The sequence below is a fragment of the Mesoplodon densirostris genome, chromosome 16, assembly GCF_025265405.1.
Source record: "Mesoplodon densirostris isolate mMesDen1 chromosome 16, mMesDen1 primary haplotype, whole genome shotgun sequence".
NCBI lineage: Eukaryota > Metazoa > Chordata > Mammalia > Artiodactyla > Ziphiidae > Mesoplodon > Mesoplodon densirostris.
The window spans coordinates 56,793,015-56,805,783 of NC_082676.1; the positions used below are offsets into that span (position 1 = coordinate 56,793,015).

Consider the following 12,769-nt stretch of genomic DNA (forward strand, 5'->3'; position numbering starts at 1 on the left):
GACACAGATGAAACATAATGCGATTGTCTTTAGGCGGGTGGAATGATGGGTGACTGCTTTCTTCATTCCTATTTTTTCTCATATTAGCCAACGTTTTGAGTTAAATAAAGGAGCACATATGTTTAAATCACCAACGGAAGGAGAAGACAGAGGCACCAGCTGGAGAGTTGCCTGGCCCCGGGCAGTGACGGTACCTACCTTGTTTCCAATGGCCTTTTTGGGTGGGAAGTTGTAGGCCCTCACTTGGGGGTATTTGTTCTGTAACTTGTGGTGCAAACTCCTGAACTCCGTGTACCGCCGATAGACGTTCCACTCATTGTCTTTTATCCGGATGTAGACCTTTCGAGAAAAGGAAAGAGCAAGAAAATGTAAATGTCTCTTAAAGCTCTCATTACAAAGGGGCGGGATCCTGGCAACACCCCCCCCCAGGAGAACCAGCTCTGCAAGAGCAGGGCCACACCCCACCTCCCGTGTCACTGGAGGCCCAGCACCGGCACGGAGGAGGGACTCAGTGTACTGAGTATACCAATGGGTACACGAGAGAATGACTCCATCAGGCAGGCCGCATATTCATGAACATCAGTTTCCTAGTATCAGCAGAAGTCCGCAGCCCAATGAATCTTAGAGACGCATTTTGCATACTTTTGTCACATGCATATTGTAATGGTGACAGATTGCGGGGGAGAGGCCATTCATCCTCACTGGCCATGTGTTTCCTCTTCTGTAAAACGGAGCTAACAGCACGTCCTCCCAAGGTGGTGCAGAGAACAGTCAGACATAGAAGCCACACAGCTGTGCCTGGGATCACACAGACCAGCACGTGGAGGGGGTGGGATCAATCTCGGGAGGGAGGGAAGGAAGGAAGGAAGGAAGGAAGGAGGGAGGGAGGGAGGGAGGGGGAAGGGGAAGGGGGGAGGGAGGGGGCCAGAACTGAGATCAGCCCAACTGGATGGAAGGTCACATCAAGATGGATGAACACACTTGGGGCATGAAACTTCTTTATTATAATCAAGACGTGACTCTCCAGAGAACATTCTAGGGGTATAAAATGTAAGGGCTATTTCACCTGCTTTTTTTTTTTACAGGCCCTCACACCTTCCAGGGACACACAGCAGCTATGTCTCAAGGCAAAACAGAGAACTCAGAGAGAGATCAATGCATTTTAAAAAAAATTACGTGAGTTAAGAATAACCCAGAGAGTGAAGTCTCTGACGATAAATAGCTATTGTAGTCTGCAATCAGCGAATGTCAATATACATCTTAAAATCTCTTATCCATAAAAGTAGGCATCTCTAATATGAATGATAAATTCTGCCTCTACATAAAAACCACCCTGTATCCCCAAATGCAGACATCATGTATTTGAACTTTGGTAAGGCAACCATCAACGTCTCTCATAATATTCTTGTGAACACGATGAAGGAAGGATAATTTAAACCAAAGAATTCCAATCAATGGATGGAAGTTCCCAGTGGAATTAGATGGAGAAACAGAGGCCTATCAAGTTTGTTAGAAGCCCCCAAGCTTCTAACAAAGAGACAGTAAATACACTGAATGACAGACATCAAGTGGATCTCAACTGGCCCAAGGAAGGAGTTTAATGCAACATGATGACATTTTAAAAGATCAGTGTCAGATTTTACAATATAATCCAAAAAGCCAACACTGTAAATAAAAGGTGGGGGAGATAAGGCACAGCAATGGCCTGTGGGACAAAGACTTATGGATTTTAGTAAATTCAAGCTAAGTGAATAATGTGAAAGGGCCACCAAAAAAGCCTATGTACTATTTAGACCTCATTAAAAGGTACAGTTTAACTTCTAGAATAAAGAGGTTGACAGGGCCTCCCTGGTGGCGCAAGTGGTTAAGAGTCCGCCTGCCGATGCAGGGGATACGGGTTCGTGCCCCGGTCTGGGAGGATCCCATATGCCGCGGAGCGGCTGGGCCCGTGAGCCATGGCCGCTGGGCCTGCGCATCCGGAGCCTGTGCTCCGCAACGGGAGAGGCCACAACAGTGAGAGGCCCACATACCGCAAAAAGAAAAAAAAAAAAAAAAAAAAGAGGTTGACAAGTCTTGCTCTATTCTAAATCAACCACACCAACTTAGTTAGGTTTTGGTTGCCACCTGTTAAAAGATGAACTGAAATAGGTTCAGAAAGGCCCAGATCACTTGCTACTCAAAGTGTGGTCCACGGACCAGAAGCATCAGCATCACGTGGTAAGATGGTAGAAATGCAACATCTCATGCTCCACCCCAGGTTCACTGATTCAGAATCTGCATTTTAAGCAGAACCCCCAGTGGTTCATACACACTTTAAAGTTTAGAAGCACAGGTCCTAGGAGCTGATTTGCAAACAAATTATCAGAAGGAAGATGGAAGACATTGGAGAATGATACCTTGAGTGTCAAGATGGAGAAAGTAGAGATCTCTGAATTCCTGGGAAGGCTATAATGAGGAAGAGGAAAGACCAAGATGATGTGTCCTGGATGATTCCAGGAGACAAACCTCCAGCAGATAGAAACTAGAGAAAGACAGATTTCACTAGGAAAGAACTTTATAGCAGCCAAAGCTGCCCAGAGAGGAAAAGGTATGTCTCAAAAGGTTTCTTGGCACTAGGTGTTCAAGCAGTAGTATGATGACTAATAGGACTGCTAACACAATTATGCAAGGATTTGCTTTATAACAGTGAAGGATACATTAGGCCCCAGAAGCATCTGGAAAGGCCTGGCTAGTTGTGGAAGTTCAGGCATTCAATCTCCAGAGACTGAGACATGATGGATCAGTTAGCAAATAAACACAGCAGAACTCATAGGACTTTAATGCAGCTCATTTGGGGCATTCTTTGGGTCCTCCAACGTCACAGCAAGTGCTAGTTGCCCACTCAGTATCCATTTCCCCCCAATATTTCTGGGGGTAGCAATGTGTTCAGAAAGCAAAAAAATTTTTAACTGCATTTTCCTGTGTCCCTTGCAGATACGAGTGGCTAATGAGGGCTTCCCTGGTGGCACAGTGGTTGAGAGTCCGCCTGCTGATACAGGGGATACGGGTTCATGCCCCGGTCCGGGAAGATCCCACATGCCGCGGAGCGGCTGGGCCCATGAGTCATGGCCGCTGAGCCTGCGCGTCCGGAGCCTGTGCCCCGCAACGGGAGAGGCCACAATAGTGAGAGGCCCACATACCGCAGTAAATAAATAAATAAATTAAATAAAAATAAAAATAAAATAAAAAGAGTGGCTAATGAGATGTAAGAAAGCTCTTAGGAGACAGCTGGCTCAGCTGACAAGGGTCTTTTTACTCTTCTCTCTGTCTTTTTCTTTCTTTCTCAAACACAGATGTGAAGACAGGAGCTCCAGCAGTCATTTTTTGATCATGAGGTGATCTTGAGAACGGAAGTAGAACGCTAGAAGGACCATGGGTCTCTGATGACATTATGGAGTCACCACACCAAATACTAGACTACTGATTCAAAACTTTTTTTTTTTAAACAAAAGAGAAATATTCACCTCTGATTTGTTCAAGCTAATGTCTTAGAGGTCTTTGTACGAGTGGCTGGATACAATTCTGCTCTGATACATCTTGAATGGACTGTATCTGACTGTAGTATATTCTTACACAAGTTCAAATATGCCCTGGAGAGTGGCAAATTCAATTGCTTATCTGATCATCATGCACAAAACTAATTATCTAGATCAGAGGAGGTAAACTATGGCCCGTGGTTCAAATCCAGCCTTAGCTATTGTTTACAGCTGCTTTTGCAATACAATGGCAGAGTTGAGCAGCTGCAACAAAGACCATATGGCCTGCAAAGCTGAAAATATTTACTTTCTGGCCCTTTACAGAGTAACTTTTCTGATCCTTGATTTAGATACTCAGAAAGTCCTCATTATTGTTATTTTTCTACCAACATATCCAAATCTAGCGTGGAGAGGGGCAGTGCTTTCCAAATAGTACCAGCCCTTGGGTAGGCCCCATTAACCATCTGGGAACCAAGAATAGTGTTCCAAAGCTTTCCCAGTGATTCTGATGTGTGGGTGTTACAGCCTGAATGTTCGTGCCCCACCTGTACATGTTGGAATCCTAACCCCCAGTGTGGTGGGGCATCGGGAGGTGATTAGGTCATGAGCATGGGGTCCTCATGAACAGGATTAGTGCCCTTATAAAATAGGCCCCAGAGCAATCCCTTGCCTCTTCTGCCATGTGAAGACAGTGAGAAGACAGCTGTCTATGAACTAGGAAGCAGGTTTTCACCAGACACTACATCTGCTGGTGCCTTGATCTTGGACTTCCCAGCCTCCAGAACTGTGGTCTATAGTTGTTACAGCAGCCCAAGTGGACTAGACAATGGGCAATTTGGGGAACCCCTGAGGTAAAGCACAGATGACTCCTCTCTATGTGTTTCCCTGTCTATAAAATGGAGCTGATTAACAGTGCCTGCTTGCAAGGCAGTATGGAGAATCTTCAGGTGTATAGGACATACAGCTATGCAAGGCATCACAAAGACCAGCAAATTGATTTGGGGAAAGAGAGAGAGGCCAGAGTTGAGATCAGCCCAACTGGATGGAAAGTCACATCCAGATGGGATAAGCATAACTGGGCCATAAAATGTCTTTACTTTAATCAAGAGAACACTCTGGGGGTACAACATATGAGGGCTGTTTCATCAGCTTTTTCCAGGCCCTTGCACCTTCTAGGGACACCCAGCAACTACATCGCAAGGGAAGACAGTGGGAGAGAGATCAATGCATTTAAAAAATTACATGAGTTAAGAACAGCCCAGAGAGTAAAACAGTGATACACAGCTCTTATAATCTGCCATCAGTGAATGTCGATACACATCTTCAAAACCTCTCACATAACGATAAAAATTGGCAACTCTAACGTGGGTTATAAATTATGATTCTACATTTTTTAGAACACATTCAAGAGCCAAATGCTTCACTCTGTGAAAAAGTCGAGTCCTTCCTGCCTCTCTGATGGCCCGTTCCTGGCTTTCCATGTGGGCACCTCTTCTGCCCATGTCTTAAAGGTGGAGATTTTCCCAAGGCCCTCCTCTCCCCTACACAAGTAGTCCACTCCCACGTCTGTACATTTCACTCTTAGGTCAATGACTCTCACATTTTTATCTCTAGTCTGGACCTCTGATGTAAACTCCAGACTCAAGACTTGATAAAGCTCTTCATGTCTACATCTGCACTCAGGACCTGCACCTTGCTCTCCCAGCGAATGGACCACCGAGTTGCCTGACTCAGAAATCTGGGCATCAGCATTGACCAGTGCTGCTCTTCACCTCCACGGCCAAGTACTGAACAGCAGGGCCTGCCAAGCCCACCTCCAGAGTTAGCCCCGCCCCTGCCTGGACCACTACAGCAGGCTTCCAGTTGCTCTTCTGGCCTCCCTTGTTTTCCCATTCAATTCATTTTCACCTCCCTGTTCAAACTCCTTCAATGACTGTCCGTGAAGAACGCTCGTGCCAGAGACTGGGTTCGGGGGTAGGTACAGTGGGCTTGGAAGGCTCTTGCGTCATTACGATCATCTTACTTCAGGCCCCACCCTTCGCTCTGGCAAACCAGGATCATGCCAACTTGCATTTTCTTAAAATTCTTTAATTCTTAAAATTAAAAAAAATCCTTTAATTTCTTAAATCCTTAAAAATTTCTTTACAACCAGGATGGTGCCAATTTGCTTGCATTCTTTAAAACATGCTTTAAAATGTTCAGATCAGAGCAAATATCCTGTCCTAGAAATAGCATCATCCCTTGCCTTCCAACTCTCTCCGAATTGTACCCCCTGCTCTGGGGGACAGCAGGCATTCAAGAACTCAGAATTTCGGAATGCCAGGATTAGAAAGGACCTCAGAAACCATCAGTTCAACCCTTCCTTTCACAAGTCATAGGACTGCTGTGACAAATACTCTCTCTTCATCCCATATCCTCCTTGATGTCTGGCTCCAGAGGGCCAATGGCTTGGGGAAAGCCACCTGGACTGAGGATTTGAATAAACACTACGGAGAGAGGGAAGGTCACAGGCATGATGACCAGGGCAGGGAGGGGAGCAAGATCCTGGGGGTGGACAGGAGGGGATCTGACGTCATGAGAGTGTGATCAGCAAGGAGACACGATGCATGGAGGTGGCTAAGAGCACAGACTCTGCAGCCAGACTCCCGAATTCACACCCTGGCTCTGCTGGTGCACTAACTGTGTGCCCTGAGGAAGGCACTTCACTTCTCTGTGCCTCCACTTCCTCCTCTGAGAAATGAGGATATTACCTCCCTCGCTGGGCCTTGGGAGGATTAAATGAATTCACACATATAATGGGCTTAGAACAGGGCCTGGTACATAGAAGATGCCATGTAAGTGTTTGATAAATAACTTGAAATGTAACCTATTGGTTAGGTTGACACTGGGAATTGATAAAGATTTGGATTTTGTAGGTCTCTGATCTTGGTGATCAGCTCTAACATTCATCCCCTCCAGTGGTTTGACTGATGGGAACTGGGCCCTACTGGGATATCGAGATGGTCTTGGCTGGCTCATGAACTGTAGGGGGATCCCAGAAACTCACCATCTCCACCACCTACCAGTTATGTGATGTTAGGCAAATTGCTTCTTTCTGAGTCTCAGTTTACTCATCTGAGAAATGGATATAATCCAAAAAAAAAAACCATGCCTGAAAGCATTCATAAAAATGCCATAAGGGTTAACTGCTGTTGCTACTATTATTATGACTGTTATTGTTGCCACCACCATCATCCAAAGCATGAAATTCTGCAAAGTGGAGGAAGCACTGCCACGGAAGTCACACCTGTCTACGCTTTATGAGCTCCACCACAGGAGCTCTGCTCAATAAAGGACAAGTGTGCAGATTACTGCTGAGTCTTACACCAAGAGCTTAGAACAAATTATGCTGTGGGCCGTTAAAAACTTTAAATAAGAATACAAATTATCATGCCCCGCCCCTAAAAAGCTCCACAAACATAAATCCCCAAACACATTTCTCAGGAGTACATGAAAGCAGCTCTGGCCCTGAGACTGGATGGCATGGCCCCTCTAGCCACCGTGTGTGCTCCTAGGAGGACACCTGCTTCTCCCGGGCCGCGCTTTCTCCTGCATAAAATGCAGGGGTTGAACTAGATGGCTTTAGGTCCCTTCACATGCCCCCAGTTCTGGTCCTCTGAGTCCTCAGGTGATTCATAAACCCCACGGACTTCACTGGGCCTCTTCCACCCACATTCCACTCCCATTTCATTGCGGAGACCAAGGTGTCCATGGTATCAGGCAGGAGGTCTGACCTCAGGCTTGATTTAGGAGGATTCATACTCAACGGGAAAGGCAACAGCAGTACCATCCCCGGAGCCTCTTTCTTGAAAGCTCAGCTGTCTGGGTCTCCCTGCCAAGCAGAAGAGCAGCCTTCTGGGAACACTGGGTGGGGAGAACTGATGCCCAAGGGAGAACCAGGGGCAGAGAGGGTTCCAGGTGCTTCCATCAAGTTTAGACTGTCCTGCCTCTGCTAGCATCATTAGACTGAGTCCCTCTCAGAGGTGAAAAGTGGCCAGTGGGCATTTCTGGCACCTGCCTCTGTTCCAGCTGGAGGCCATTTGATAGCGAGGGGAGGGGAGCTAGTCAGGGAGCCCGTGGAGACCAGCAACACACTTCCAGTCAAGCACCCACTGTTCTCAGTTTCTGCTGTTGTCTGGATGTCAATCAAATCCTGATCTCTCCGGTTAGCAAAGTTATGAAGCTCAATAAGAAATCCAGCAAGAGTCAAGTACACTGACAGACCCAAGAGAATAAAACAGTGTTTTTCAGAATTCCAATAAGATAAATACCTTCAACGCTAACACTTGCCATTTATGAAGCACCTACTATGTGCTGGGCACTCCGCATGCCTCACCTCTTATCCTCACAAGAGTCTGCAAGGTATGGTGTGAATTTGCCCCTTCTCCAGATGAAGATGTGGGCTCAGAGGGGGTGTATCACTTGTGCAGAGGAAGTGGGGAAATGGAGGACTGAACCCAGGTCTGCCCGATGTCTAAGGCCTGGCCCTTTCTATTACAGCACATTGCTGCAGAACCCAGGCTCCTGAGGACCCCAGGGACCCCAAGCCATCAACGCTGGCAACTGGCAAGGAAGGTCCCTGCTCAACAGGTCTGAGGCCCAAATGCCCCTCGCCTGGGCAGATCGTGTGTCCTCACAAGAGTCTCCTCGGTACCAGATGCTTCAATTGTGCTTTCTCATTCATACCTCTCCCTCCAGGAATCTAATGCCATTAAAATCGCCCAGAATTACCTGAACGATCCACCCTCAACAGCCATGCTTTTAAGCATCTGAAATCGGGAAACTTTCTCTGCGAGTTAAGTTGTCCTTGAATTATACTTAACCAAACTGTGCACTTATTTCACTGAAGAATTCACAGGGCTTATGTCCAAAATTATCAGGTTTTTGTTCTTGCTTTGTTTTGTTTTTTTAAAGTGCTCATCCCCTCTAAATTAAGTTTGATAGGCCCCAATTCCTGCTGCTTGAGCCGTCAGGACACTAAATCCTTGGAGGAATAAAAAGAGTTGACCTCTTCTAGCAAAACCAAGTTCCCTTTTAAAATAAGCGATAAAAAGACACTTCAAGTCCAATCTCCCCGACTCAGCAAAAGAAAAATAAAATGGGAGGGTAATATCTGTAATCAGGAATCGGGGCAAATTCTCTTTTCTCTATTTTAAGAGGAACTTCGAATCTTGAGGTTTCTTTTCCATTGGGAAGAATGACCCCAAGGATGCCTGTAATAATCCTGGGGGGAAGGAGAGGTTAAGTGGGGGAGGAGGCAAAAACCTCAGCCTGGATGAGCTGAATCCAGAACAAACTCTTGTGTACAGTCCCTCGGGGAAACACTCTCACTGAGAAGATGAAGACCGTCTGCCAGGGTGGGGCATTCCCATCAGCCCCCTGTGCCCCTCACCCGTCAGCACCACCCACCCGCTCTGCGGCGCGCTCTCCCCAGCTTCTTTCACCTGCTTTTGAACTTCGTCTAAATGGACTCCCACAGGGTGTGCTCCTTGGTGGCTGGCTCCTTTCACTCCATACTGTGTTTATGGGATGTTTCTATGTGGTGTGGACAGCACTCACGTGTTCTTGCTCACTGCCTGTCCACGGTATGGATACCCCACAGCTTATACACCCGCTGTGCTGGGATGGGCATTTGGGGTGTTTCCATTTGGGGCTGTTATGGGTAAGGCAGCTCTGGGCATTGATGCACTTGGCTTTTGCACTCATTTCTTTTGGGATCATAGATCGAAATGTGAAAGGTAAAATCAGAAAGCTACCAGGATAACAACCTGGAAGGATATCTTCACGACCTTGGGGATGGGTAAGGATTCCTGCTCACAGCTCAGAAGGGCACAACTCTGGGTGCTGGAAATGTCCTATATCTCTGGGCAGTGGTTACATGGATATACACAGAAGTAAAAGTTAATTGAACTATAAATTTAAGATTTATGCATCTGTGGATAAACAACAAGGTCCTAATGTACAGCACAGGAAACTATATTCAATACCCTGTGATAAACCACAATGGAAAAGAATATAAAAAAAGAATGTCTCTATGTGTATAACTGGGTCACTTTGCTGTACAGCAGAGATGGATGGGCACAACATTGTAAATCAACTAGACTTCGATAAAAAAAAATGTATGCATCTGATGATATTTATATTAAACCTGGATGTAAAAGCAAAAGTCAAAAAAAGCCATGCCTACACTATCCTCAGGAGAGTGAGTTTTGCCCTAATTTATGATGGTAGGACGTCTAAGCTAGACTGTGAGCATCCATGTAGACCTGACATACAGTCAGATGTCAGTGCTGAGGGGGGTCCAGGGATGGGACTCTGGCCTCAGGGAGACCTGAGTCCGAATCCCAGCTCCACCTCTTGTTGGCCAAGCCAACCCGGGTAAGTTAATTCACCTCTTCAAGCCTCGATTCTCTCTCTCTCTCTCTCTCTCTCTCTCTCTCTCTCTCTATATATATATATATATATATATATATATGAAGAAGGGAGGGAGCAGGCAGAGAAGGAAGAAGGGGAGAGGAAGAATGAAGATTTAAGAGCTTGTTCTCAGTGGGCTGAAGTCCCAGATCTGCTTCAAGGGTCTGCCAAGCACAGCCTCTTTAGCCAGCGGCACACTGGATGTTATGCACGTATGAGGCCTGTCCTGAAAGGCAGAAGAGCACAGAGAAAGGGCGTGGGACTATACAAGGAGGGAGGCCTGGATTCAAATATTCCACCTCAAGCCTCAGCTTCTCAATCTGTAAAATGGGGTCAAGACCAATCACGTTGGGAGGTTGTGAGATGCTGTGCCTGGCAGGCAGGAAGCAATGGCAGCTGTTAGTATGGTAACCCCATCTCCTTCAAGTCTGCCTTTGTGTACATGAACTTCCCTATGACAGAATTAGGGGTTATTATAGGATGTGCAATCATGAAATTAAAGCAGGTAATTACCATGCCTAATTAATTGTCAAATGCTAGGCAGGTGAGGAAACAAACATAACGCACGGTCTGTGGGCTGGGCAGTTAAGCATCCCCTCTGCTTCCAAAAAACTGTCAACAGAAACAGTGGAGTTCAGTAAATGACTTTCTCGGGGGGGTTTTCAGGTATGCAAACAAAACCTAGGAAGCGCTGCTGGGGCTTCTGACTCAAGACAAGCTCGGTGCACAGGCATTTATACAGCCCCTGTCACACAAGCACCAAGGTTCCCAGACAAGATGCTATTTTAGGACAGGGACCTCATAGGAGATACTTGATGGATGCTACTAACCTCTGCAGAGAAACCTGCTGATGTGAACGCAGCAAGAATCCTGAAATAAATGTTCATTTACACACTGCTTGTTTGGAAACTTCCTTCGTCACAGATCAAATGCCTGCCTCTCCGTTTCCAGCTTCAGGTGACTTCTTGTTATCCACACTCCTCCACCTTAGAACCAAATGCCTTTTTTATGTGTATTGTGATATTCAAGAGTGAAAGCTAAATTACGTGAGCGTCCTCAGACTTACAGAAGATGATGTACCATTTAGTAGGTGCCAACCATGTGCCAGACATTTTACTTACAATTTTCACCAAAGTCCTGAAATGTTATATGCCTAAAAAATGGAGTCTTGGAGTAACTAAGCAACGTGCCCAAAACGAGCCAGGAAGCGAGGAGAAGAACCAGAACTGGGCCTTACATTGCCGCTACACCCAAGCCTATGTCGCATGGTCTCCGCCCCAGAGAAAAGCAAGCACCATAAACTCTAAACTCAGACGCCCTTTATGAAGATTGTTAAATGCCAAGAGTCAGGCGACATGAGGATAAGAAAGACTCTTTTTAAAAATGGCTTTAGGTTCCTGATTCATTTTGCTTCCTTAATATCCAAGGAAGGAAATGAATTGTGTTTTGGTTGGCGGCCTGTGTTAATGGATCTGAACAAAACTTTCCTCTTAGTGAAATGGCTTCATGTGTTATTAACCATAAGTGTCCTTGTTGCTAGAACAAAATGCCTGAATTACCGTTTGACCACGCTGACGGAGTGATATTATTGCAGCCAAATGCCGAGAATAAGATGAATCACTTAGCCAGAAAAAAACGACTTTTTGGTTCACTGGGTTATGTAGATGAGGCAGACTTGTAAAGGCGAAAATGCATTATTTACTAAGAATCGCCAACATCACCCCACATTCCTTTTAAAGAAGGCTAGAGAATGAGCAGCTCAGAAGTGGAAGAGACCCCGCCCAGTCTCTACTCCACCTGGAACGGCGACACTACAGTGATGACTGACGCTGGCTGAGGGGCAGACGCTTCGTTTCAGGGACTGCATCGCGGTGTACACGCCATGTTCCAGCCCGAGCTCTACTGTCTCTGGACATGTCCCCAGTCTCACGCATGGCCAGGAGGACCCAAAGACCACCCTTTGCAGCAGATGGCACCTGACTCGGTTTTGGAAGTGATGAGAGCTAGACACTGGGATCAGGGCATGGACTTTTTCTTCCAGACCCTGCTCAGGGCGGTTGTCTTCTCCCCCCACCCGCTCTGGCCCCAATCAGAACTGGGCATTCCCTCCTCAGAGTAACCACTGGTGCCTCCTACGTACCAAGCTCAGGGCTGGGCTCCAGGGATATCACGGAGAATAAAACCAGGCATAATCCTGCCCTCCTGGAGCCTCCAGTTGGCAGGGAAGACAGCTGCCCTTATGCAAATAATCATACATATGAACATATTTCACACAGACAAAGAGCTGTAAAGAAAGGGACATGGTTCTTGCAGCTATGCTAGGCCTGGGAATGGGGTTAGGTTAGCCAAGTAGGGAGATTTTGACCTGGGACAAAAAGCAATGAGTCAGAATGGACCAGTCATGGAAGGGAAACAGCTCTGGGGCAAAGGGCGGGACACGTTCAGATGCCAACATCTGGCAGAAGGAGAAGTGAAAGGAGGCCAAGGCAGCCGGGCAGGAGAACAAAATGGATGTGTAAAGATGCTGGCTGGGCTTCCCTGGTGGCGCAGTGGTTGAGAGTCCACCTGCCGATGCAGGGGACGCGGGTTCGTGCCCCGGTCCGGGAGGATCCCACATGCCGCGGAGCAGCTGGGCCCATGAGCCGTGGCCGCTGAGCCTGCGCGTCCGGAGCCTGTGCTCCGCAACGGGAGAGGCCACAGCGGTGAGAGGCCCGCGTACCACACACAAAAAAAAAGATGCTGGAGGTGGGTAGAGCTGGGTTTCAGATGTTACAGATGAGCAAAGCGGCTGGAGCCTCAGG

At 46.9% G+C, this 12,769-nt stretch overlaps 1 protein-coding gene across 2 annotated transcripts in view; it reads right to left on the reverse strand.

Annotated features, from left to right (window-relative positions):
- Window positions 1–12,769, reverse strand: part of SNX29 (sorting nexin 29) — a 564,284-nt gene that overhangs the window by 99,256 nt on the left and 452,259 nt on the right. For both annotated transcript variants that reach the window (XR_009530118.1, XM_060078037.1), the window contains exon 19: window positions 199–339. Coding sequence is in view for 1 of the 2 variants with exons in the window: in XM_060078037.1 (XP_059934020.1) it covers window positions 199–339 (141 nt within the window). In the remaining variant the exon portion in view is untranslated. The remainder of the gene's footprint in view (window positions 1–198; window positions 340–12,769) is intronic.